Source organism: Aquarana catesbeiana, linkage group LG11 (assembly GCF_042186555.1).
Source record: "Aquarana catesbeiana isolate 2022-GZ linkage group LG11, ASM4218655v1, whole genome shotgun sequence".
Taxonomy (NCBI): Eukaryota; Metazoa; Chordata; class Amphibia; order Anura; family Ranidae; genus Aquarana; species Aquarana catesbeiana.
This window is the reverse complement of record NC_133334.1, coordinates 59239665-59263928: the sequence shown is the minus strand read 5'-3', so window position 1 is coordinate 59263928 and position 24264 is coordinate 59239665. Positions and strand designations below refer to the sequence as shown.

The following is a 24264-nucleotide window of genomic DNA, read 5'->3' as shown; positions in this document are numbered from 1 at the left end:
CGCCGCGATGCTCGCCCCCGGGGGCGCGCATCGGCTTGATATTCCTGATCACGTCATATGACGTCCGGTCAGGAATATCAAACCACTTTGCTGCCATCATTTTGTAATAGGGCGGGTGGCAAGTGGTTAAAGTGGTTGTAAACCCTCACATATACCCAGTCAAGTGACTGGCCTCAGGTGATACACAGAGATGTAACAAATTCTCCTACATAAGTTGTACCTGTTTATCTACAGTCATCTCTTCTCTGCAGCCATTCAAAGTCCAGAATTTATAAAGCTTGTCTGGGCTTATAAAAATCAGGGGGTGAGAAGCTGAAGTTACACTCTGCAGAGCTCAGTGACAGCTTATGGAGAGAAGGGACACCCCCCCCCCTTCATGCAGCATACAAGAACAGAGCTGAGGCTGCCAATCACAGGCTGTGTGCTGAAGCTCCCTTCCCTGACACCTTTTTTCTCTTGGTGTCAGGAAACTTGTCAGAAGTGACTTTACTACTTAGTGAACCAATGACCCAGAATAAATATGCAGAATTGCTGATCTACATAATTGTTCTAAGTCAGTGACTTACTAAGTAGCGAGGCAAGGATAGGGGTGGCATCCCTGCAAAGATTGTACATTCAAAAAATAATGTGAAGTTCTAAAGCACATCTATGACTCCAAAATCCTATGGCTCTATATCGGGGCTCATAAAACCTAAAAGGTAACTCCACTTTCATGTGAAAAAAAATAGCAAATGAAAAAAGAAATAATATAGCATATACAATTGTAACACAAGTCATATTGTAATTGAATGTTATTAAAAATTACCTTTCCTTTTCAGTTTGCAGCGCTGTCATTTTCTGTAAAATTCAATGCAATATGGCTACCTGGAGGTGTTCTGTACACAGCTGTTGTACAGAACGGCCCCCAGAAACGTTATTTCCTGCTTGCATGATTGGCATACTGATTTTTCCAGAAGTTTGCACTAAACCAGAAGACAGCTTTTGGCCATCCCCTGCAACAAAAAATGTCATTTTTGGTGAGACACTCCCAAGAAAAATCACATCTAAAGGAATGCAGACCCTGTAACTTGCCTCATTAGAACCCAGCAAGTGCAGCAGCTGATTGATAATTAGAAAGTTACTCCAATTCATATTCATTTTGCACATCGACACAGACAAACAGCTATTTCCTCAGAGTAACAAAAGGTAGGAATCTAAACAAGGCTTGTTAAAATTCCTGCAATGTACATAGGATCACCAAGAGGGGAATGTTTTTTTTTTCTCAACAAAAGTAGATTTACTCTTTAAAAAGCAGACAAAAGTTTGGAAATGGGTAATCCATATATGTAACGCAAAAGAATGACCACAACAGTGTTACAGTGGTAGGAAGAACCAACCAATAACACTGCACAGCTTTTGATAGAAATGTCCTCACCTGGTCCTCTTCTTACTGCACATGTGCACCATGGCCTCATTCCATTGGGTGAGCTGTCCTCTACTAGAAGCCACTATAAGTACATCTCACCTGTAAGAATGGATGGGGCCCAACACCTACTGCCACTTAATTGGTGCGTGTTATTATATTTCTGAGGTTGATCTGCTAAAGCCTGCTTACATTTCTCTTAATACCATCCAGGGGATTGAATGACTACAGCGTCTTTTTGCTGGGAGCTGTCCTGTGGGCACCAATCACCCCCCTTACCTACTTTAATGGCATCCCAGTCTTATTCCATAGGGTTCAATGTTGAGTTGGCCCACCCTTTGCAGCTATAACAGCTTCAACTCTTCTGGGAAGGCTGTCCACAAGGTTTAGGAGTGTGTCTATGGGAATGTTTAGCCATTCTTCCAGAAGCACATTTGTGAGGTCAGGCACTGATGTGGACGAGAAGGCCTGGCTCACAGTCTCCGCACTAATTCATCCCAAAGGTGTTCTATCGGGTTGAGGTCAGTACTCTCTGCAGGCCAGTCAAGTTCCTCCACCCAAAACTTGCTCATCCATGTCTTTATGGACCTTGCATTGTGCACTGGTGCGCAGTCATGTTGGAACAGGAAGGGGTCATCCCCAAACTGTTCCCACAAAGTTGGGAGTATGAAATTGTCCAAAATGTCTTAGTATTCTGACGCCTTAAGGCTACATTCACACTGAGGCGCTTTACAGGCGCTATAGCGCTAAAAATAGCACCTGCAAAGCGCCTCGCCTCTCACTCTGCCTGTGCGCTGGCAGGATTCTAAAAAAAAAGTCCTGCAAGCAGCATCTTTGAGGCGCTGTAGGAGCGGTGTATACACCGCTCCTAAAACGTCCCTGCATTGAAATCAATGGGCAGTGCTGTCAAACTGCCACTGCGCCGGCACTTTGCGGGCGCTTTTAACCTTTTTCTGCCGATAGCGGGGGTTAAAAGCGCCCCGCTAGCGGCCGAAAAGCGCTGCAAAAACTACGGTAAAGCGGCGCTTTACTGCCGACGCCCGCCCCAGTGTGAAAGTGCCCTAGAGTTCCTTTCACTGAAACTAAGGGGAAAAGCCCAACCCCTGAAAAACAACCCCACACCATAATCCCCCCTCCAACAAATGATTTGGATCAGTGCACAAAGCAAGGTCCATAAATGGATGAGTGAGTTTGGGGTGGAGGAACTTGACTGGCCTGCACAGAGTCCTGACCTTAACCCGAAAGAACACCTTTGGGATGAATTAGTGCGGAGACTATTAGCCAGGCCTTCTCGTTCAACATCAGCGCCTGACCTCACAAATGTGCTTCTGGAAGAATGGTAAAACATTTCCATAGACACACTCCTAAACCTTGTGGACAGCCTTCCCAGAAGAGTTGAAGAGGTTATAGCTGCAATGGAGGGGCCAACTCAATATTGAACCCTACGGACTAAGACGCCATTAAAGTTCATGTGCGTATAAAGGCAGGCGTCCCAATACTTCTGATAATATAGTGTATATAGGGTTGGATACCTTCTGTGACCGTTCCATGGGATATCTGAGCAATCCCTCCTGCCCTCATAGTGAGATCAACCATGGACCCTTTTTGCCCACACCATTCCACCAATGGATGGGGCCATTGCATGCAATGGGGACATTTTCCCAGCAAAGGCAGTATTGCGCTGGGCTGCACAGGGAATATCACTGGAACAGAGGGGAAGGTATTTCACCAAGCATGTTATACTTGGGAAAAGAAGAGAAGGGAAGTTGGAATTAAGTAAATGACAAAAGACCTTTAAACCTCAAATCAGAAATGACAGCTTCCACATTTCTATTCTCAAAGGTTCCCTCTAAGGAAAGAAAGATGGACGCAGTATTTGATTTCCTTTAAGTCCACGGAAGATATTTTGGTGCAGCCAGTACTGTGCACTGTAACATGGCCACATGTAAAGGGCTTTGCACAAAACAACAGCTTCACAAAATCAACTCTCACATTCAGTTTTATTCAATTTCCTTTTATTTATTGTATGGAAAAAAAAAACCTACAGCTGACTGACAGGCAGTCAAATAACAGTTAAAAAAAAAAAAAACTGGACTCACACTTTAAACCATTATATCTTTTCAAAAATTCCCCGGGGGCCTCAGCAGTGCAGTACAGTCAACACTAGAACAATACAAAGAAGATGTGGAAATGAACAATGGGTTTCACAAATTTGGAGGGGTCCAAGTGGTACAGAACAAAGTGTTTTATCATAGTGATATCTCCTTTCTATCTTACAGTGTTGTTTTAAAATAGCAGCTGTTTCATTCGATTAAAACCCAACCAAGGCAAAAGGCTGTGGCGCCCTCTAGTGCGCGGGAATGTAATACAGTCTGAGCTGCAAATTTAAAAAAGAAAAAACTGTTGTTACTCTGCCACAAATAAAACAAGTTGAGGCCGTTTGGGGAATCACGCTGATGTTTTGAGTTTAAAAAAAAAAAAAAAAAAAAAAACATTTGCTGTTTAAGCCATCCAGTTTTTGAAAATAAAATGCTGCGGCTCATTGAGTCTTCTCTGTACATCAAAACAAGCATGAAGGATTTACAACTGAAGACTTTGTCCTTCCTGCAGGAATTACTTTTTACTCTTCACAGGCACCGATGTCCACTCATTTCCAGGGTGCTGTTAACGAAATGTTTAAAGCAGAAGGTTTGAGGCAGAGAAAACCATTGGTTTACAAGTCTGTCTCTTTCAGGCATCTGAATTTTTGCACGGCTTCACCGAATCCTCTTCTGCTGCCGAGCTCTGTAGATGTCATGGACCGGAGGCACTACAGCACCCTTTTCTTCATCATCATCAGAATCTTCATTGGGTCTTTTGAGTGATTTACTGATCAGGGTGTTCACTTCAACTGGTCCGTTGGTCTCCTGCAGAAGTTCCGCCTGGCCCCCAGTAATGACTCGAATGGCTTCTTCAACAGCTAGAAAGACAGAGTTCCTTGAATCATATCAGGATTACAGATCACTACATAAACCATTAAAAGGAAATAAAGGGGCTGCATTTCAGGCTTCCTTCAGAAAATGCTAGGTGTCTGGCTGTCTCTGGCACTTTTAAAGACACTGTCCCAGAACAACAATGCAGAAAATCAGACTAATGTTAGAACTCATCTACATGATTGTTTGTGGTCAGTGCCTCAGAAAGTACTGATCTGGATCAGAATGACAGCCAAGGAGAGGTTAGCCTCCATACTTCCTTCCCTACAAGAATGATAAGGAATTATTTGTGTCTGCTAAGCACTGGTTCTCATTCAATTACTCGTCAGGAGAAGGAAGAAATAAACAGAAAGGCAAAAAATAATATATTACATTACAAACAGGGGGCCTCTCTTTTTTTCAGCTCTATCTGTATGCGGTCTGGTAGGTGGCACCCCTACACCCCATCCCCTTCCCTCCCCCTTTGTTTTCCTCTCCCATAATTCCCAAAGTTTTATGGTAATAGTTGCTCCAACCTTTGCACGGGCCCCATGGTGCCTTCCTGGACATCATCACGCAAGATATGTGATAGATGTATATTCACACCCTCTATTGGTATATGCCCCTGGATCTAGAATGCCAATCATCTCCTTTATCAGGGCAATATGTAAATCCAGTACCGTATGGTGCCTTGCCAATTGCTCTTGTTGTAAATTCTTGATCAACTCCTTTGCGCCAGCACCCGCCCCCCCCCCCCCGGCCCCTTAGGAGGTTTCAGATGCCAGGAGCGGGGTTTATGATCATGTGACTGCCGTGATTTCCATTAGCTGCTGGTAACTGTGCCAGGACTGTGCAGGGCACACGCTCTTGGCACAGCTATGTCGGCTAATTGGTATGCAAGTATGCGGCAGCTCGGTGCCAAGGCCCACCCGCTGAGGCCCCATTTTTGTCTACTGTTGGCGCCTAGGGGATAAAGGAGAAGTACAGCCAAAGCTTGTTTGGCTGTACTTCTCCTGTGGATCACATGAGTGCAGTTCATCCAGCACTCCTGTGACCTGTTTCCCGCAGACAGTGGGCTGAAGCTTGCTGTCGGCTGATATCACAGAGCCGGTCTAGGCGAGCTGCTGAGAGCCTGAGCCAGTCGCTCCCGCCCCCTCTACAGTCCAGCGCTCCAGTGAGCACAGGGGGGTGGGGCAAAGCAGAGAGCCGGTGACCGACACGGAGCTGTGAGAACAGAGTGATCAGCAAAATTTGATCGCTCAGTTCTTAGTGTTGGAGCTGGCGGGGGACAGCTGCAGCATCACACCGATGCAACATTCAGCTAGGTAATCATGAATAACAAAAAAAGAGAATCCCATACTTCTATTTTAAGCACTGGTCTGTTTTACATATTTTCTTTGGCTTCTTTTCTATATTGTATTGTCTAAAAAAAATTAATCAAGAATACAAAAACAAAACCTATCTTAAAACAAAAACATAAAAAGAGGCCGAGAAAGCCTTCACCATCTACCATTTACTCCGTAAAAAAAAAAAACAAGCAAAGACTAAGCATTCCATACTGGGACCCTGACCATAAAGGTAGGAGCAGCGTAATGTCCAACGTCCTAGATACAGGGACTGTCCCCCAGAAGCCATCTGTGTCTCCCCAGAAATAGAAAAAAAAAAGTTTGTGCTTAAATATACTTCTGCATGCCTGTTCTGTAGCTCCCTTACAATTCTGTCTGTCTGTCTCGCTGGCATCATGTGTTCATTTAAAGGATCAGTACTAGTATATGGGTGCAACCCATGATGCCTTGCTCAAACTTAGACTAAGGTATAACTTTGGTATTCATAAGCAACCAGAAAAATAACCTAACACAAGTCACTAGTTACAAGGTAAATGTAAATAACAACATCTATATGAGAAGACAACAGGCGCACAACACTTAAAAGAGAAATATGTTTTTGGTTTTTTTTTTGAGAATCATACTTACCTAGGTTGATGCAGCATCACATCAATGCTGCAGCTGTCCCCCGGTGTCTCTGCACTGACAACTGAGCCACAGAACATTGCCGATGGCTCTGTTCTCACTCCTCCCCAGTCAGCATCTCTCCTGCCCTGCTCCTCCACGTTCATTGGAGCGCTGAGCTGTGGAGGGGAAGGGAGGAGCCGCTGAGACTGCCATCAGTCAAGGCAGCTGGCGGGTCCAGACTTCCTAAGTTGGGATGATACGCTGCCTCGACTGATTGCAGTGACATCAGCGGAGAGCGGACTTCAGACCGTTCCCTGCTGAAAACGGGTCACAGGAGTGCAACATGAATTGCACTACTTTGACCCATAATATAAGCCCAGCCTAAAAAGATCAGGCTGGACTTCTCCTTTAAAAAACTCAATTAAACAGGGAACAGAAACAATCCCCTCTAAATATATGTATAATAGGGATACAATCATATACCAACCAACCTAATGTTTATTCCTCGTGGTTTCCCAAATCCAGATTTGAAGTGTGGCCCCTGACGTCACCAGAGGGCTGCACATAATGTTCAGTGAATGTAATGCTTCTGAAAGCTGTCAGATACTGCAATATCAGATCTGCAGACATGCTATAGGAATTGTTGGAGAATGGAGACATGCTTCATGAATCAGTCAGGCAGTCTGCAGCATTCATTATACTGATGGATATCACATTTGTGCTCCCTAAAGCCCTCATTAAAGTTACTTTTGATATTTCTCTCAGAGAAATTAATTTTAAAAGTTCAGAGTAAAAAAAAAAACATTTTTCAGCTGCACTGTATTTGCTTGCCTGGGAATTCAGATTTAAGGAAAGAGAAGATGCATATATGTTAAACATACAGTATTTGTTTCAGATGTTATTTTATTTCACTCCAAACTGATTTTACTTTAACATTCCAGCTAGGGGTGCCTTGATCAGATAGATCGGATGTGGGTATCAGATGTCTACAAGTGCCGCTGTCAGTGCAGCCCGGGTCCAGCTTAAACCGGTGTAATTAAATTAAAAAATTTTAATTCGTTTCAGCAGGCCGAGCCAATACTTACTCTCTGGAAGCTTAGACCTGCGAAAGATCTCCATAACTTCATCCACCTGTACAAAAGGACCCTATTGTGATAAAAATAAAAGCAGTTATTTTTTGTGCCTAAATTTTCTTTCTTAGAATAATGAATGTAATGAATGGTAGAATTGCCTAAGTTAGGATAGAAATAAAGGAGCTGTCACTGGTAATTTCTCTTTATAAAAGCAACTACAGACCTGGTATCCCAATCCGGGCTTTGTTAGTCAGCCAGTGTCCTTAGTTAAAAGATGTATCTACTGAATTGGAGTTGAGTCTGGATCAGGATGACAGCTCCCAACCCCCCCCCCAAAAAACAACTCATCAATGGCAGCTACCATATTTATGTCCTCCCAGGCACCCTTAAAAGTTCAACTTCATGCTTTGGGGTCTCCCCAAAGCACCACTGATACCAGAACTGCTCTCTGCACCAGTACAGTGTGAAGAATGATGTGGTGATGGTGCTCAGGGGGTGGGGCCATGAAAGAAGACTGATGTCATGTTTTGGTATAGAAGAGGTACTGTTATTATTTATAAAAAAAAAAAGAATATATATATATATATATATATATATATATATATATATATATATATATATATATATCCCAACCTTGGGCTTTAAATTATGCTTGCCATAAGGAAAGTATGGAGCTGCTGCCTTCCTTTTGCAAAATGCTAAGTTTCCGGTTCTGTCTGGCTGTAATAATTTTGAGGCACAGACCAAAGACCTGTAATGCTGTAAAAGGGGTCACTCTACATGTTCTAGGTTAGTGACTCAGAAAACTGAATTGTTAGTATCAGCCTAACATCCAGGGAATGAGGAGAACAAATAAGAGAAATTCATTGTTCGGGTTTACCATCAGGGGTGCCCAATCAGTGGCCCACGGACCCAGTGATGTGGCCCGCAACCTCCTGTTCTAGGATGAGTGGTTGGCAAGCCAAGATCATGGGTTGCTGATCAGCCATCTCAAAGTTATGGTGTTGTGAAGGAAGCTGGCGGAAGAGGAAGCAAGCAGCCGTGGAGCAGAGCCTCATAAGCCGACGCTTCCTGTATAGCGCCGCCACCTACCACAGGCAGAGTGATACCAAATGCACTCTGCCTGGGACAACAACAGCCAGCGATACCTGAATAGAAGACTGTTATTAAAGTTACATTTATTACTAAACTCACAGAGTATATATGGGCATATCAGTTTTGAAGGGGTTACTGGGCTGCTTTCAAACTGATCCACAAGTGCAGCGCAGTGCACCTGCGGATTACCTGCACTGAGCCCTAGACTTCTGTTATTACCTGAAGATTTGGTGTGCTTTCAGAAAGTGCACTACATCTGCAAGATATAAGATAAGTCTATGGCAAAGTGCAGCTAACTCACAGGAAATCCACAGGTGTACTGCACTGCACCCGTGGTGTGGGTAAACAGCAGCACATCAGTGTGAAAGCAGCCTTAGGCCCCTTTCACACAATCTGTCCAACCCAATCGGACCCTCCATTCACCTCTATGGAGCAGCAGATGTAAAGTGACATGTGTCCGTTTATACCTGCCTATCTCCAATCCAATAAAAAAAACAGAAGGGGAACTGTCCCCTTCCGTCTAGGCGGATCAGAGGGCCCATAGAGTAGAGTGGGCTGTGTCCATGTCCGCTCTGCATATGCTGTCATCCGCCAGCTACGTTCATTGTGGCCCATGACTGGTTACCAATTAGCTTAAGTGGCCCTCGCTCTATAAAAGGTTGGGCACCCCTGGTTTACACGTTAGATGACAGTTAAGATACAGTATAGGTATAAATTGTAAAAAGGTACAGTTAAAAGGAGATTTCTTCAGACTTAAGAAAACAACGCACTCCCACCATTGTTAGGTCCCTGGCCAAGGTGAATGACATTCAGTGAATGCACGATTTCATTCACAGATAATAATAATATCTACTTGAGACAGATCTTACAAGACCAATATGAAACCCTCTGATGGTTTGCAAGATTTATTGGGCGGCTTGGGGTTGAGGGATGTAGAACCTACACCTTCTACAAACTCTTACGCACTTATCCCCTCCTTGCTCTCCAATACTTTGGTTTCACCTCACTTCTCCCTAACCGCTTGCCCAACTCTGCACCTAGCCCTTCCCATACCCCCTCCTACTCTTTAGCTTTCTAACTAACCTATGTCTTTACACATTTTTTTTTTTAAATAAAGCTCATGCGCTGAAGGTGTAAAGGTCTAGATATGTATTAAGAATGTCTCTATACAACATGAAACTCACTGTAAACATGTTACAGCCAAGTGATTATCAAAGGATCTATATCAAAGTTTAAAGGATAAGTTCACTTTTTTAACGTTACATTTTTCACCCATATACAGTCATGGCCAAATATATTGGCACCCCTGCATTTCTGTCAGATAATGCACCACTTCACCCAAAAAATTGTTGCAATTACAAATGTTTGAGCGTTCTCATGTTTATTTCTTTTGTTTGTATTGGTATGACACAAAAATGTGAGAAACAAAAAGCCAAATCTGACACATTCCACGCAAAACTCCAAAAACGGACTGGACAAAATTATTGGCACCCTCAATTTAATAGTTGGTAGCACAGGCCCTGGAAAAAAGAAACTGAAATCAATCACTTCCTGTAAACATCAATGCGTTTCTTACACCTCTTTACTGGAATTTTGGACCACTCATCTTTAACCAACTGCTCCAGGTCTCTCAGATTGGAAGGGTTTCTTCTCCCAACTGCTGTTTTGAGATCTCTCCACAGGTGCTCTATGAGATTTAAATCTGGACTCATTGCTGGCCAGTTCAGTACTCTCCGGCACTTTGTCTTAAACCATTTCTGGGTGCTTTTTGACGTGTGCTTTGGGTCATTGTCCTGCTGTAAGACTCATGACCTCTGACAGAGACCCAACTTTCTGACACTGGGCCCTACACTGCACCCCAGAATTCTTTGGTAGTCTTCAGATTTCATAATGCCATGCACACGGTCAAGACATTCAGTGCCTGCAGCAGCAAAGCAACCCCAAAACACCAGTGAACCTCTACCATGTTTTACTGTAGGGACTGTATTCTTTTCTTCGAAGGCCTCATTTTTTTCTGCAAACACTAGACTGACAGCTTTACCAAAAAGCTGTAAATTTTGCTTCATCTGGCCACAGCACATACTCCCAAAAGGATTTTATCTTCCTCAGTTAATTTTTGTCAAACTCTAAATCTGGCTTTTTTATGTTTCTGTGTAGCAGTGGGGTCTTCCTGGGTCACCTACCATACTGTCCCTTTTCATTCAGATGGAGACGTATAGTGCGAGCTGACACAGTTGTACCCTGTGACTAAAGGTCAGCTTGAATTTGTCTGGAAAGTGGTCAAGGTTTTTTATCCACCATTCGAACAATCCTTTGTTGCAATCTTTGATCAATTTTTCTCTTTTGACCACGTCCAGGGAGATTAGCTACAGCGCCATGGGCTGTAAACTTTTTCACAATGGTGCGCCCAGTGGACACAGGAACATTAGGATCTCTGGAGATGGACTTTTTACCTTGAGATTGTCCATGCTTTTCCACATTTTTTATCTCAAATCCTCAAGACAATTCTTTGCTGCTCTTTCTCTTCTCCATTCTTCATTTGGCACACAGAGACACACAACAGAAAGGCTGAGTGAATTGTTCACCATTTTAACTGGTTGCCAGTGTGATTTCTATATTGTCAGCACGTGTTACCGAATACAGGTGACTTTGATTACAAATTACAGGAGCATCACAAACTTGGAATGTAATTATTTCTTACAACTTTGAGAAAGTGCCAATAATTTTGTCCAGTCCATTTTGGAGTTTTGCCTGGAATGTGTCAGATTTGGCTTTTTGCTTTTCAACTTTTTTGTGTCATACCAATACAAACAAAATAAACATGAGAATGCCTAAACATTTGTAAATGCAACAATTTTCTGGGCGAAGTGGTGCATTATCTGACAGAAATGCAGGGGTGCCAATATTTTTGGCCATGACTGTATAAGGTGCAACATGTAACTGCGCTCCAGTCCACGCTCTGTGCACACAGCTGTGTTATTTATTCACACAGCTTTGTGACTGAATAAACTATAAGTCCTGTCTTCCGCTGCAGCAGATGGCTTAACTGCAAGGGTGCTAATGAGCGCTCTCGTAGCTCACTGATTCTTCCTGCAATTCAGTAACTGTCTGCCCATAAGGGAGGTACAGGCAGACAGCTGTACTGAGAGTCTTCAAGAGCCTAGCATTGTATCAGTGAATCGTAAGTGCAATGCTTTGCAGGCTATAGTCGAAAAAATAATAACTGCACATTTTTTTACCTGCAAAATCATTTGCATTTTTTTTTTTTCCACATAAGGTGAAATTTTGTAATAATCTGTTGGTTATACAGTCAATATCTATCTTGAAATCAGTGCCTTTTTTTATAAATAATATACCCAAAGAGGTGCTAGGAAAATGTGCTATTTCAGCAACCTGATTTTAATACATCCACTTTCTTTATTGGATGTGTTATGTAAATCGCTTGTATCTTTTAACATTCAACTGAGATAATTGACGTTTGCTGTTATTATGTGATGTTCTTGAGGTATATACTTATATGCACATCTAGACACAATTTTTCATCACTATGACTGTGATGATGTTTTTTGCTCATTTTTGTAACCCTGGTGAAGGGGAAGTGGTGTTGGCCCTAAAATGTGTGACTTGTTTTTTTTTAATATTACTTTTTTTTTTTAACCAAGAATTTAATTCAACATGGACACTTTTACCCGGTTTTGGTCTGGTGCTCCTTTCTGCATTTCTATGGTTTATAAATAATTTATAACAAAGGAAAAAAACAGTAAACAGAATGTGGTTCAGGCCCACAAGGGGCATAACCCCACTGCATCTACATTAGGTCTGTATGAGGGATTTCAGAGTTTAAATTTCTCAGCAGTTTTACAAAATGCTTTTGATCCAAACTAAATGGACAGGGTCAGAGGCAAACAAAAATGCAATGAATGCTCTGTTCTGACTGACAGTGCCCTGTACTGGGTTGCCATTACTGGTTAGAATGATACAGAAAAATGTAGGTGAGCATTAAACTGTTTAGGGTGTAATACAGGCAGATGTCAGTATGCTCTGAAACGCAGAATAGTAGTATCGATATCAAGCAACACAGGTCTGTGTAAATAATCCCCAACTGGATAAAAAGGAAAACAAAAGGAAAAGACATAGAAATGAGAGGAATATACCACTTATGTACCTGGTAACACAGGGGTGGAGGAAGCAGCTTCATTAATAGCACAGCAGCAGGAGGCACTGGGAACACTCCTCCAGGCACTGGGTGAAGTCCAGGAGCTACAGAACACATAATAGAGAGCGATCATGCGACTGGGCATCGTAACACCTTCATTATCAGATGCTTCTACACATACATACTGTACATCAGGATCACTATAACATCATAGCAATTGTCTAAACCATAGTGCGTTGCGCAGCCGACCACCTTTGGGACAGTTAAGCTGGCCATAGATGGTGCAATTTACTTTCCTGCAACCACGGGTTGCAGGAAAGAAAATTGCTCCATTCCTCCATCAACTCAGTCAGTGTTGATGGAGGAATCTCTCCTGCGGAGCTATTGTGTTCTCCCAAGGGGGTGGGGGCAGCAGGAGGAGCCATCCCTACCGGGAGAACACACGATTATTGCTAGTGGCTATAACCGCTGGCAATAATCGCATGAAAAATACAACATACTGGTTGTACCCAAGTTGATCAATCTATAAAATTGGGTAAATCAGCCCGCCCATGCATGGTTTGAATCTCGGGCGATCTCTGCTGAACCAGCCAAGATACAAACGGTCTATGGCCGTCTTTAGAGCCCACAAGTCATGGAAACGAATTGTGCACTTAATAACTTTCGCAGACTTTCTGCATCACTCAATAGGGATTGTTGCACAATTGCAATTTTGGTTTTAATGCACAAGTGAAACTTTCCTGTGTTGTGACCCTCTCCAGTTTATTTGTTTTTCTAACCAAATAAATAGAATTTCACCTGACCAATAACTATAATCCTTAGCTGTTCAGTCACCAAAGTGATATGTGATGAACAATGCCCATATACAGTGGCTTGCGAAAGTATTCGGTCCCCTTGAACTTTTCAACCTTTTGCCACATTTCAGGCTTCAAACATAAAGATATAACATTTTTATTTTTTGTGAAGAATCGCCAACAAGTGGGACACAATTGTGAAGTGGAACTAAATCTTTTGGATTTTTGAAACTTTTTTAACTAATTAAAAAAAATGAAAAGTGGGGCGTGCAAAATTATTCGGCCCCCTTGCGTTAATACTTTGTAGAGCCACCTTTTGCTGCGATTACAGCTGCAAGTCGCTTGGGGTATGTCTCTATCAGTTTTGCACATCGAGAGACTGAAATTCTTGCCCATTCTTCCTTGCAAAACAGCTCGAGCTCAGTGAGGTTGGATGGAGAGCGTTTGTGAACAGCAGATTTCAGCTCTTTCCACAGATTCTCGATTGGATTCAGGTCTGTACTTTGACTTGGCCATTCTAACACCTGGATACGTTTATTTGTGAACCATTCCTTTGTAGATTTTGCTGTATGTTTGGGATCATTGTCTTGTTGGAAGATAAATCTCCGTCCCAGTTTCAGGTCTTTTGCAGACTCCAACAGGTTTTCATCCAGAATGGTCCTGTATTTGGCTGCATCCATCTTCCCCTCAATTTTAACCATCTTCCCTGTCCCTGCTGAAGAAAAGCAGGCCCAAACCATGATGCTGCCACCACCATGTTTGACAGTGGGGATGGTGTGTTGAGTGTGATGAGCTGTGTTGCTTTTACGCCAAACATATCGTTTTGCATTGTGGCCAAAAAGTTCGATTTTGGTTTCATCGGACCAGAGCACCTTCTTCCACATGTTTGGTGTGTCTCCCAGGTGGCTTGTGGCAAACTTTAGATGAGACTTTTTATGGATATCTTTGAGAAATGGCTTTCTTCTTGCCACTCTTCCATAAAGGCCAGATTTGTGCAGTGTACGACTGATTGTTGTCCTATGGACAGACTCTCCCACCTCAGCTGTAGTTCTCTGCAATTCATCCAGAGTGATCATGGGCCTCTTGGCTGCATCTCTGATCAGTCTTCTCCTTGTCTGAGCTGAAAGTTTAGAGGGACAGCCAGGTCTTGGTAGATTTGCAGTGGTCTGATATTCCTTCCATTTCAAAATGATCGCTTGCACAGTGCTCCTTGGGATGTTTAAAGCTTGGGAAATCTTTTTGTATCCAAATCCGGCTTTAAACTTCTCCACAACAGTATTACGGACCTGCCTGGTGTGTTCCTTGGTCTTCATGATGCTCTCTGCGCTTTCAACAGAACCCTGAGACTATCACAGAGCAGGTGCATTTATACAGAGACTTGATTACACACAGGTGGATTCTATTTATCACCATCAGTCATTTAGGACAACATTGGATCATTCAGAGATCCTCGCTGAACTTCTGGAGTGAGTTTGCTGCACTGAAAGTAAAGGGGCCGAATAATTTTGCACGCACCACTTTTCAGTTTTTTAATTGCTAAAAAAGTTTAAAATATCCAATAGATTTCGTTCCACTTCACAATTGTGTCCCACTTGTTGGTGATTCTTCACAAAAAAATTAAAATTTTATATCTTTATGTTTGAAGCCTGAAATGTGGCAAAAGGTTGAAAAGTTCAAGGGGGGCGAATACTTTCGCAAGCCACTGTATCTCTCATTTAACTTAAAAAACCTTCTGCCTTTACAATCCCTTTATCTTAATGCATTCTATGCATTAAAATAAAAACTTCTGTGTGCAGCAGCCCCCCCTAATACTTACCTGAGCCCATCTTTATCCAGCGATGTTGTAAGAATGTCTCAGCTCGGAACTCCCCTCCTCATTGGCTGAGACAGCAGTGCAGCACGATTGGCTCCCGCTGCTGTCAGTCATTCAGCCAATCAGAAAAGAAGGGCGGGGCTAGGTCGCGGCTCTGTGTCTGAATGGACATTTGGAGCTGTGACTTGGCTCGGGTGCCCCCATAGCAACCTGAGAAGAGGATGATCTAGGCTACTCTGTGCAAAACCAACTGCACAGTGCAGGTAATTATGACATTTTTGTTTAAAAAACAAAACAAACAAAAAAAAAAAAAAAAACGAGACTTTACAATCACTTTAATAATCTACTTTGACCACCAAGAAAAGGTATAAGGGAAACACATTTTCCAAGTGACCTTCACTTAAACCTGTGAGCTGTCAACAAAGAGTTTAGGAATTGTGATATAGCTCCTGGCATTGGGGTTCCTCATTCAGAATCTTTTTTTTTCTCATATCTGATAACTGTGCAAAGTGTTGACAACCCACTGTTTGGGAGAGTATTACATATTTTATATAGTTATGAATTTACTTCTCCTCTGAGTGGCACATAGATATATCAATGACTTGTTTATATCCCTTGAACATCTGGGTGACAGACTGCAGCAATCTTTTCATTTCAATATTTTTATTGTATTTTTATTCTGAAAAATTAGATTTTTGCAACAGTCAGTAAATAAGATACAAGGAGTGAGTACGGTGACTTATTATGTATAGCCATGTTAAAGAAAATGTATAAAAAAAAATAGTGGAGAAAAAGTGGGATTATCTTATTATGTAATGGTTACTGTAAATATGAGGTAAACTGTAATAAAGCTATGGAATCAAAAGTTTGTGCTCTAGGATTTCAGATGTAAGGGTTTTTTTTTTTACTTGGCTATAATCTATGTGACTTTGCATTGTACTCTTGTATCATAGAACTGTTACGTTTTCCAGTTGTGAGGCCTGTGAATAGCCTCACTACTATTGTGACAATGTTGTTCTATGTTATTTAGTATTGTGGGATACATTTTTGAGGAGCACTTAGTAATATAATAAAACAATATACTATCAGAGATATTTGTTTACAGTTCTCGATGTAAAAAGTGCATTGCGCACCTACTCGGCTGACTAAACAAAGATAATCCTTATTTCTTAAAGTAATAATAAAGGCAATTAAAAAACAAAAAAACAAACATGCTATACTTAACTGCTCTGTGCAGTGGTTTTGCACAGAGCAGCCTGATCCTCCTCTTCTCTTGTCCTCTGTTGGCACTTCTGGCCCCTCCCTCCTGCTGAGTACCACCAGAGCAAGCAGCTTGCAATGAGGGCACCCAAGCATGCATGCTTGCTTCCGAGCCACTGCTCTGCGTGTCTATTCACACACAGATCCGTGGCTCGGCCCCACCCCCCTCTCTCCTCAATGGCTCACTGGCTGCCAAAGGCTCCCGCTGCTGTCTCAGCCAATGAGGAGTCCCCAGAGAGCAGAGGATCTAGGCACATCGCTGGAGGAAGATCAGGCTCAGGTAAGTATAAGGGGGGGGGGGGCTGCTGCACACAGAAGGTTTTTTACCTTCATGCGTAGAATTCATGAAGGTAAAAAACCTTGAGCCTTTAGAACCACTTTAAAGAAACCAATGGAGCTTCTAAAGATTTTGTGTAATCACGCACAACTATTAAAATGTTGGTGATGACTTACGAGCTAGGTGTCTTGGTTGAAAAGGAATCATCTGGCTAGTGTCTGGTTTTGGGTATTCAGGTTTTCTGTCAATCTCATCCTTTAAAGATGGGGTTATGGAAGGAGTCACTACTGTTTCTGGGATCATAGATGCTAATTTGGCACGGGACACATCCTAGGAAAAAATGGTATATATTCTCATTACAAAAAAAAACTAGCTCAAGAGTAGAGGAGTATGGGGCAATGAAAGAAGAAGGAAGGAGAACGGAAAAAAAAAATCAGTTCAGGGAGAGATTGGAAGGAAAGAGAATAATGAAGCTTGGGCACCAGAAAAAGAGAGAAAAAAAGCTTGTAACTTGGAGACAGAGGAGGTGATAACAAATAAGGAAAGTCAGAAAAAACAAGAAACAACTGAGTCAGGTACAGAAAAAAGAAATAGCTACAAGCATAAAAAGGTGCAAAATATTTGGGGATGGAATGAACAATCATGTATATAGCATTCATTACATACCTTATATCCTAAGGCTTTGAGTTCGCTTGCAGAACACGGGTACAGATCCATGAACTTGTACCTGTCTACCAGTAGAGCGGTCTCCTTCCCCTCGTACTCCTCTTTGAATGCAGTATATCTCCTCTTCTCTACCTTCAGAATACTCGCTAGATCACCAATATTACTCTCAAATGCCAAGAATCGAGCCCAGATCTCACTAAAGAAAGCACAAAATAAACTGATTTTTGGCAGAGCCAATACAACACAGTGACTACAGTATATACTGCTGCACCTGCTCGATGAGTGGCAAGGATTTTAAAAGAGAAGTATGGCTAAAGCTTTTTTGGTCATACTTCTCTTCTGGGTCACATAAGTGCACTTTCTTTTGCTTTCCTGTGACCCAAAATCAGCTGACAAAGGGCTAAAGTCTGCTGTCGGCTGACCTCACAGTGCTGCTCCAGGCTCTAAAAGGATCCCAATCATTTTGTTGGGATTCACACAGATGCCTGACAGCTGGCCCCAGCATTATGCGCATGGCTTAGAGCTGAAGCCAGCTTTACCCCCTCCTCCAGCCTAACACTCCAGTGAGTGCTGGAGGAGCAGACCAGTGACCGACAGTCACTGCTCTCTACTCAGAGCAGACTGAGAACTGAGCGATCAGTGGTCATGAGCTGGCAGGGGACAGCTGCAGCATCGGTGGTATCAGTGTTTGTTTTTTATTCCCTAATATTCTCCCTTAAATGTGTGAATTTGTTTTTAACTATAGGGTCAGGTGATTGTCTGAATTCAAAGAGACATTAACCACTTACCCACTGTGCTCTTTCTCCCTCTTCTTGCCCAGGCCAATTTTCAGCTTTTAATGCTGTCACACTTTGAATGACAATTGCGCGGTCATACAACTGTACCCAAGTGAAATTATTATTTATTTGAGACAGATAAAGCTTTTTTGGTGGTATTTAACCACCACTTGTTTTTTATTTTTTGCTAAACAAATGAAAAAATTTTGAAAAAAAAAAAAAGTTTGTCTTAGTTTCTGTTATAAAATGTTGTAAATAAGTAATTTTTCTCCTTCACTGATCTGCGCCGATGAAGCTGCACTGATGAGTCTGCACTGATATATGGCAATGATGGGCACGAACAGGCGGAAATGATATGTAGCACTGATGAGTCTGCACTGATAAGCGGCAATGATGGGCACAGATAGGCGGCAATGATAGGCAGCACTGATGAGTCTGCACTAATATGCAGCAATGATGGGCACAGATAGGCGGCAACGATAGGCAGCACTGATGAGTCTGCACTAATATGCAGCAATGATGGGCACATATAGGCGCCAATGATAGGCAGCACTGATGAGTCTGCACTGATATGCGGCAATGATGGGCATGGATTGGTGGCACTGATGGGAATGTACTGATAATCAGAGCACTGATCATCGGTGTAGATGTCCCCTGTGAGGACAGCTGTCAGCGTGAGGAGAGGACTGCCGATAATAGTATGTTGTATGGTACATATTATGATACCTATTTAATGTATATTTTGAATAAAAATTTTGTATTTTTTACAAAACAATTTAGTGCTTACTGGTCTTTCATGGGCATACTTAAAGTCCCATACTTGAGAGTTTGATTAATCTATATAAATGATATCCCACCCCAAATTTACAACTTAGTAATCATGTCAAACTATAATTAGATATGCATAGCATAACCAAAAAAACAAGCGGAGAGAGACAGGACAGCCTTATATAGTTTGCTTTATTTTAAATTCTATATTTAGTGGTACACATCAGAGTACAAAAACATGCCATAACAAATTATGTGGGGCATTATGTTTCTTTGTTTTTTATAGCCACAAATTAGAAAGGATAGTGGAATGATATAATTTACATCTTGATAGGTTGCAGTAAACCACCCAAATAGTATGCAGCCTTTCTTCAAGCATGTGGAGAACATCTCATCTTCCATATAGACCTTTAGTCCGTCAGGGTGGGCTATCTCAGGAGTGCTTGGTTAGATAAGAGATGTACTAAAAATGTTAAAAAATGCTTGTGTTGGTGGACTGCAGGATTTTGTAGATGGAGCAGGCAATTAGAGAGTTAATGATATATTGTTTTAATGTAACTACAACAATAAAAGAAATTTTACCATGGACACAAGAGCTCTCTAATTGCCTGCTACATATGCAAAATCCACCAACAGGCACCTCTGCAGCACAAGCATTGTGGACCTTTCTCAGTACATCACAAAAATAGGCTACATTGTTTCTATCAGTGACCACAGATAATGGAAAAAGCGCCACAGCATTACAGTTACAAAGTATCGTTTTTGGCTGATTGATGTTACTTCTAAAAGTTACTTGTAAAAGTTAGAGAAGAATTCCAAGCAAAACCTGTCCCCCCCACCCTCTGCTAACACCTATTCTGACTAAACTGTGTAAGAAAAATCTGTATACTTACCGTATTTTCCGGCGTATAAGATGACCTTTTACACTTAAAAAAAACGGGCAAGAAACGAGGGTCGTCTTATACGCCGGGTATCAAATGCAGTCGGCTGTATGTCAGCCCGTCGGATGTGCGGTAATACTGTATGTAGCTTCGGTTACATACAGTATACATCGCAAAGCCAATCCCGGCGAGCGATGTATTCCAATAATGAATACAGAGCCTGCTTGGTAACGACCTCTTCCAATCTGAGCAGGCTACATACAGCCTGCTTGGATTGGCTTTGAGAGTCAGAGAGGCGCGGGTTGATGATGTTACAGCCTCTGCCAATCCGAGCAGGCTTTGTATTCACTAATAGAATACATCGCTCGCTGTGACTGGCTCAGCGCGGTATGGCGCCAAGAACGAAATATAGGCAATATGAAGCCTTTAGAAGGGGGGTCGTCCTATACAGTGAGTATTATGCAAAAACTGTAGAAATACAGTAGAATTGGGGGGTCGTCTTATACGCCCAGTCGCCTTATACACCAGAAAATACGGTAACAATTTTCAGGTGGCTTCAGTCCAGTTACATGATCAGCTCTCCTTTGTCAGCAAGTGGCAGCTGCAGGGGATAGGAAGGAGCACCAACAGATGGACCATTGAAGCCTATGGGTGATATCACACTCCCATCCATGCATACCAGCTATTGTTAGAGCACTCTCTCCTCTCTCCTGCAGCTATGCTAGCTGACACAGGGAATACCATGAGACTGGACCAAAGCTGCCTGAAAATTGGTAGTTATACAGATCTTTCTTACACAGGTTATCCAGAATAGATTTTAGGAGGGGATCGGGGGTACAGTTTAAAGAGTAGATGCATTATATTCCACTTAAAAGATCGACTTATTAAACATACAGTAATAGAATGAAAGGACATAGTGTAACAGCAAAGTTTGAGAATTCTGGCTTAGGGCTGCCAGGAAGTTGTAAACTAGGCCACATGTGACCCAAAAAACACCAGATTAACATTCCTCATCTAATGGAAAAAGTGGTAAAAAGGAGGTAAGTGAATGGGTAAGCAATCACATGTTCAAATACTTGAGAATTATCTTTAAAAAAAATTGCAGATGAAATACAGTAACTTTGTCGTAGTAACAAATAAAACTTTGCTTTTTCTGCCATTACAACAAATGTTTGAAACATGGCTGATCACTAATGAGGCATCTCTATTTTTACATTACATTATTGCTTAAAAAAATTATGATTGCCAAAGTATACGTGAACCTTTACCTTAAAAACAACCCACTTTGTGTGTGTGTGTATATATATATATATATATATATATATATATATATATATATATATATATATATACATAAAAAGTGATCACATGTCCTCTGCTCTCAGCTGCATAAGGGGTTTAGAGAGGTGGGGACAGAGAAACAGCAGGATACTGATCTTCCAAGTGAATAGCTGTGCAGGGGGGGTGCGTTTCAGCACAAGACCATTGGAGGACAGGCATGCTGTTCTTCCAGCACAGCCACAAAACTGACCACGCTAAGATGGATGGACTCTCATGTCAAGCCTGGTCATTTAAAATAGGAAAGCAAGGGGATTGGCGGGAACACCAAATATTTCATATAAAGGAAGAAATACAAGGAGAACAGGACACTTTTTTAACACAAGTACATGGTACAACAGACAGACATCAGAAATATGAAATGTTGGAGTAACAAACATTTTAAGATTTCTATAGAAAAATATAATTTTACATACCCAGATTTCTCAGGTGGCAAACTCCCCGATGTTAAAACACGTTCAAATAATACCCTTGTGTTGTTGTCCTCTGAGAAAACAAAAATACAGCTTACATTCAGCCAAGGCTGTGCGTTAATGGTTTCTTTGTTGTACTGTAATGGTGACAGACTACGGGTGGCTACATACAAGTGTATTCTCACCATAAACAAGGGACAGTTAGAGAACTGCCTGTCCCTGCTGTACAATGCTACTCATGTTAGGTGCAGTGACTGTTGCCTGGTCACACCGAATCCCTAAATGTTTATTTCTGGGAGTGATAACAGGTATGTCCGACAGTCCAGCTTCCAGGGGTATCAACCAAGTATGGTACGTGCATAGTTACATTGGTCCAAGCTGAATTATTTATAAAATATCCATACCTGGAATTCCTTATTATCTAATTAAACACAAAATAACAAATGCAATATTTAAAAGCTGAATAAAAGGTTTTAGTGTAGTAGACCACTTCTGGTAAGTAAATAGTATGTACTGTATACAGAAACAGGTCTTTACATTAGACCAAAAAGAAAAATGCCTGAGGAGGCTGGAGGAAGGACAGAAGAATTTTATGGCAAAAAAGGGGAAGGTCCCTCTAAATGAGAGACAGTTGGGAGCTATGATATAACAATACCTAGAACACTTACCATTGAGGTGAGATAAGTAATCAATATAAGCTAGAACATATTCTGGTATGTCTCCATATTTCTTCAATCCTAACTCAAAGATCTTGAAGGCCACAGATGTGTCCTATAAAAGAAAAAGAGTTGTTTTACATTTTCTGAACACACACTAAAGGTGTAAGCCAGTTGTAACTTGGTAATAATTGCAAGTGTCAGCTTCCTCGCACTGACCTGGCACAAATGCAGCATGCTACATGAAGAAAAGCTTTTGCTTAAAGTGGGAGTAAACTCCCATCTCTGACTTTTACCTATAAGTAAGCCTATAATAAGGCCTACCTATAGGTACTGTAAATATCTCCTAAATGTCCACTCAGACCTTTCCTTCAGAGTCTGTGCCATAAACAGCGGCTCCCGCGCAAATGTGCGGGAGTGGCGTCATCACGGCTCTGGCCAGTCACACAGCCGGAGTCCACGGACCAGTAAGGAAGACCGGGTGAAGATGGGAGCACCTGCAGTGGTGACATCGCAGCGCTGGAGGGCTTTGTTTTCAGGTACGTTTAACATAATGTGCTAGTATGCGATGCATACTAGCACAATATGACTTTACCTTTCAGGTTAGGAGAAAAAAACATATGAAGTTGACAGAGTTTGAAAAGATTATAGTAAGAAAAAGACAACCTTTTCAAAAATCCACTTCAGGGGGCTCACAAAATTGGAACTGGTGCTTGGATTCCCTCAGCCCTCTACAGTACATATATACTTTTTCTCTAAACTCAAAGACGTCAGTTCACAAAACTTTAACACAAAAATAATACACCTGACTGTAATTTTCAAATTACTCAGTTGAAAATAACGATCACTTTTTCTTCATATGTATCCTTATCCTGGTGTGTGTTATATTTGCAAATTTACCCTGTTACGTTTTATTTATTTCCCACAGTTTTCCATGATAATGGTAAGACACAGCACTCAATCTTCTCACCTTACTACAGTAATACTCCATTAAGGCTGCTGTGACGTATACATGATGGCGGGTCCGAATATCTTCTCTTGCTTTTTTGAAGATCAATCGCCCAGCTTTGATGCCCTCGGCCCGCCTTGCGAACTTCATGTATTGAATATAAACCTGAGGAAACATATCTGACAATCAGAATGCTGAACATATACTGACATTACACAGATTAAATGCTATTTAAAATATCTCTCCTTTTTGACAACTTTCTTATAACCCATTCCTGTCACAAATGACAATGCAAAAAGAATACTGCCATCTACTTTGACCAAGAACTGCAAATGTAGATGGTTTTTTGGGAAGACAGAAGGGGTGACTAATCACAAAGGAATATAAAAATAGGAGACCCATGAAAGAAAAGTCTTGTATGACAGACAAACTTTAGTAGTGTTGGCAGTGTCCCATGTCGTAAAAGCTGGTGTTGGAACCACACAGTTATACTTATTTTCTATGGAAAAAACTGTGGAAAACAAAAGATAAGCAACTAAATTTAAAGGAATATATATATTTTTTTTAATGTCACAACATACCTCCCATCCCAGTAACTAACTGTTTTGAAAAAAGGGATATGAGTTTACTGACACTGAGCACTGTGTTCACTTCAATCATCCAATAATGTACAAGAATTGATTCTGTTTTTCCCTTTGCAAATGGTTGGATAAACAAAGTGAACACAGCTTTGCCTTATTTACTAACCTCAGTGAACATTCACTTTGCTATGTGAACAGTTTCAGCTTTTTAGGCTGGTTTCACATGGGCGTTCTCCGTAGTCCATCTGCTCAGCAGGGGATCTCCCTGATGAGCAATCGTATGACAGGTCCATGTCCGCTCCGCTATGCAGAGAGGACACAGGCCTGCTATTCTCCATGGGGGTGTCAGATGGAAAGGACCGCCTGTCCATTTCCATTCGACTGTCATCTGATCCGATCCGCTTTTTTGGCGTACAGAATCAGACTGGATGCCAGCGGGTGTACCTGCTGCTCCATAGAGAGC

At 41.8% G+C, this 24264-nt stretch overlaps 1 protein-coding gene across 1 annotated transcript in view; it reads right to left on the bottom strand.

Annotated features, from left to right (window-relative positions):
• Positions 1 to 3861: 3861 nt before the first annotated feature.
• The window catches only part of CSTF3 (cleavage stimulation factor subunit 3), a 101858-nt gene continuing 81455 nt past the window's right edge, over positions 3862 to 24264 (bottom strand). The window contains exons 14-21 of the mRNA XM_073604469.1: positions 23242 to 23385; positions 22284 to 22386; positions 21619 to 21688; positions 17440 to 17635; positions 16950 to 17103; positions 12639 to 12733; positions 7391 to 7451; positions 3862 to 4361 (exon numbers count right to left, since the gene is read on the bottom strand). Of these exons, the coding sequence (XP_073460570.1) occupies positions 4159 to 4361; positions 7391 to 7451; positions 12639 to 12733; positions 16950 to 17103; positions 17440 to 17635; positions 21619 to 21688; positions 22284 to 22386; positions 23242 to 23385 (1026 nt within the window). The 3' untranslated portion in view covers positions 3862 to 4158. The remainder of the gene's footprint in view (positions 4362 to 7390; positions 7452 to 12638; positions 12734 to 16949; positions 17104 to 17439; positions 17636 to 21618; positions 21689 to 22283; positions 22387 to 23241; positions 23386 to 24264) is intronic.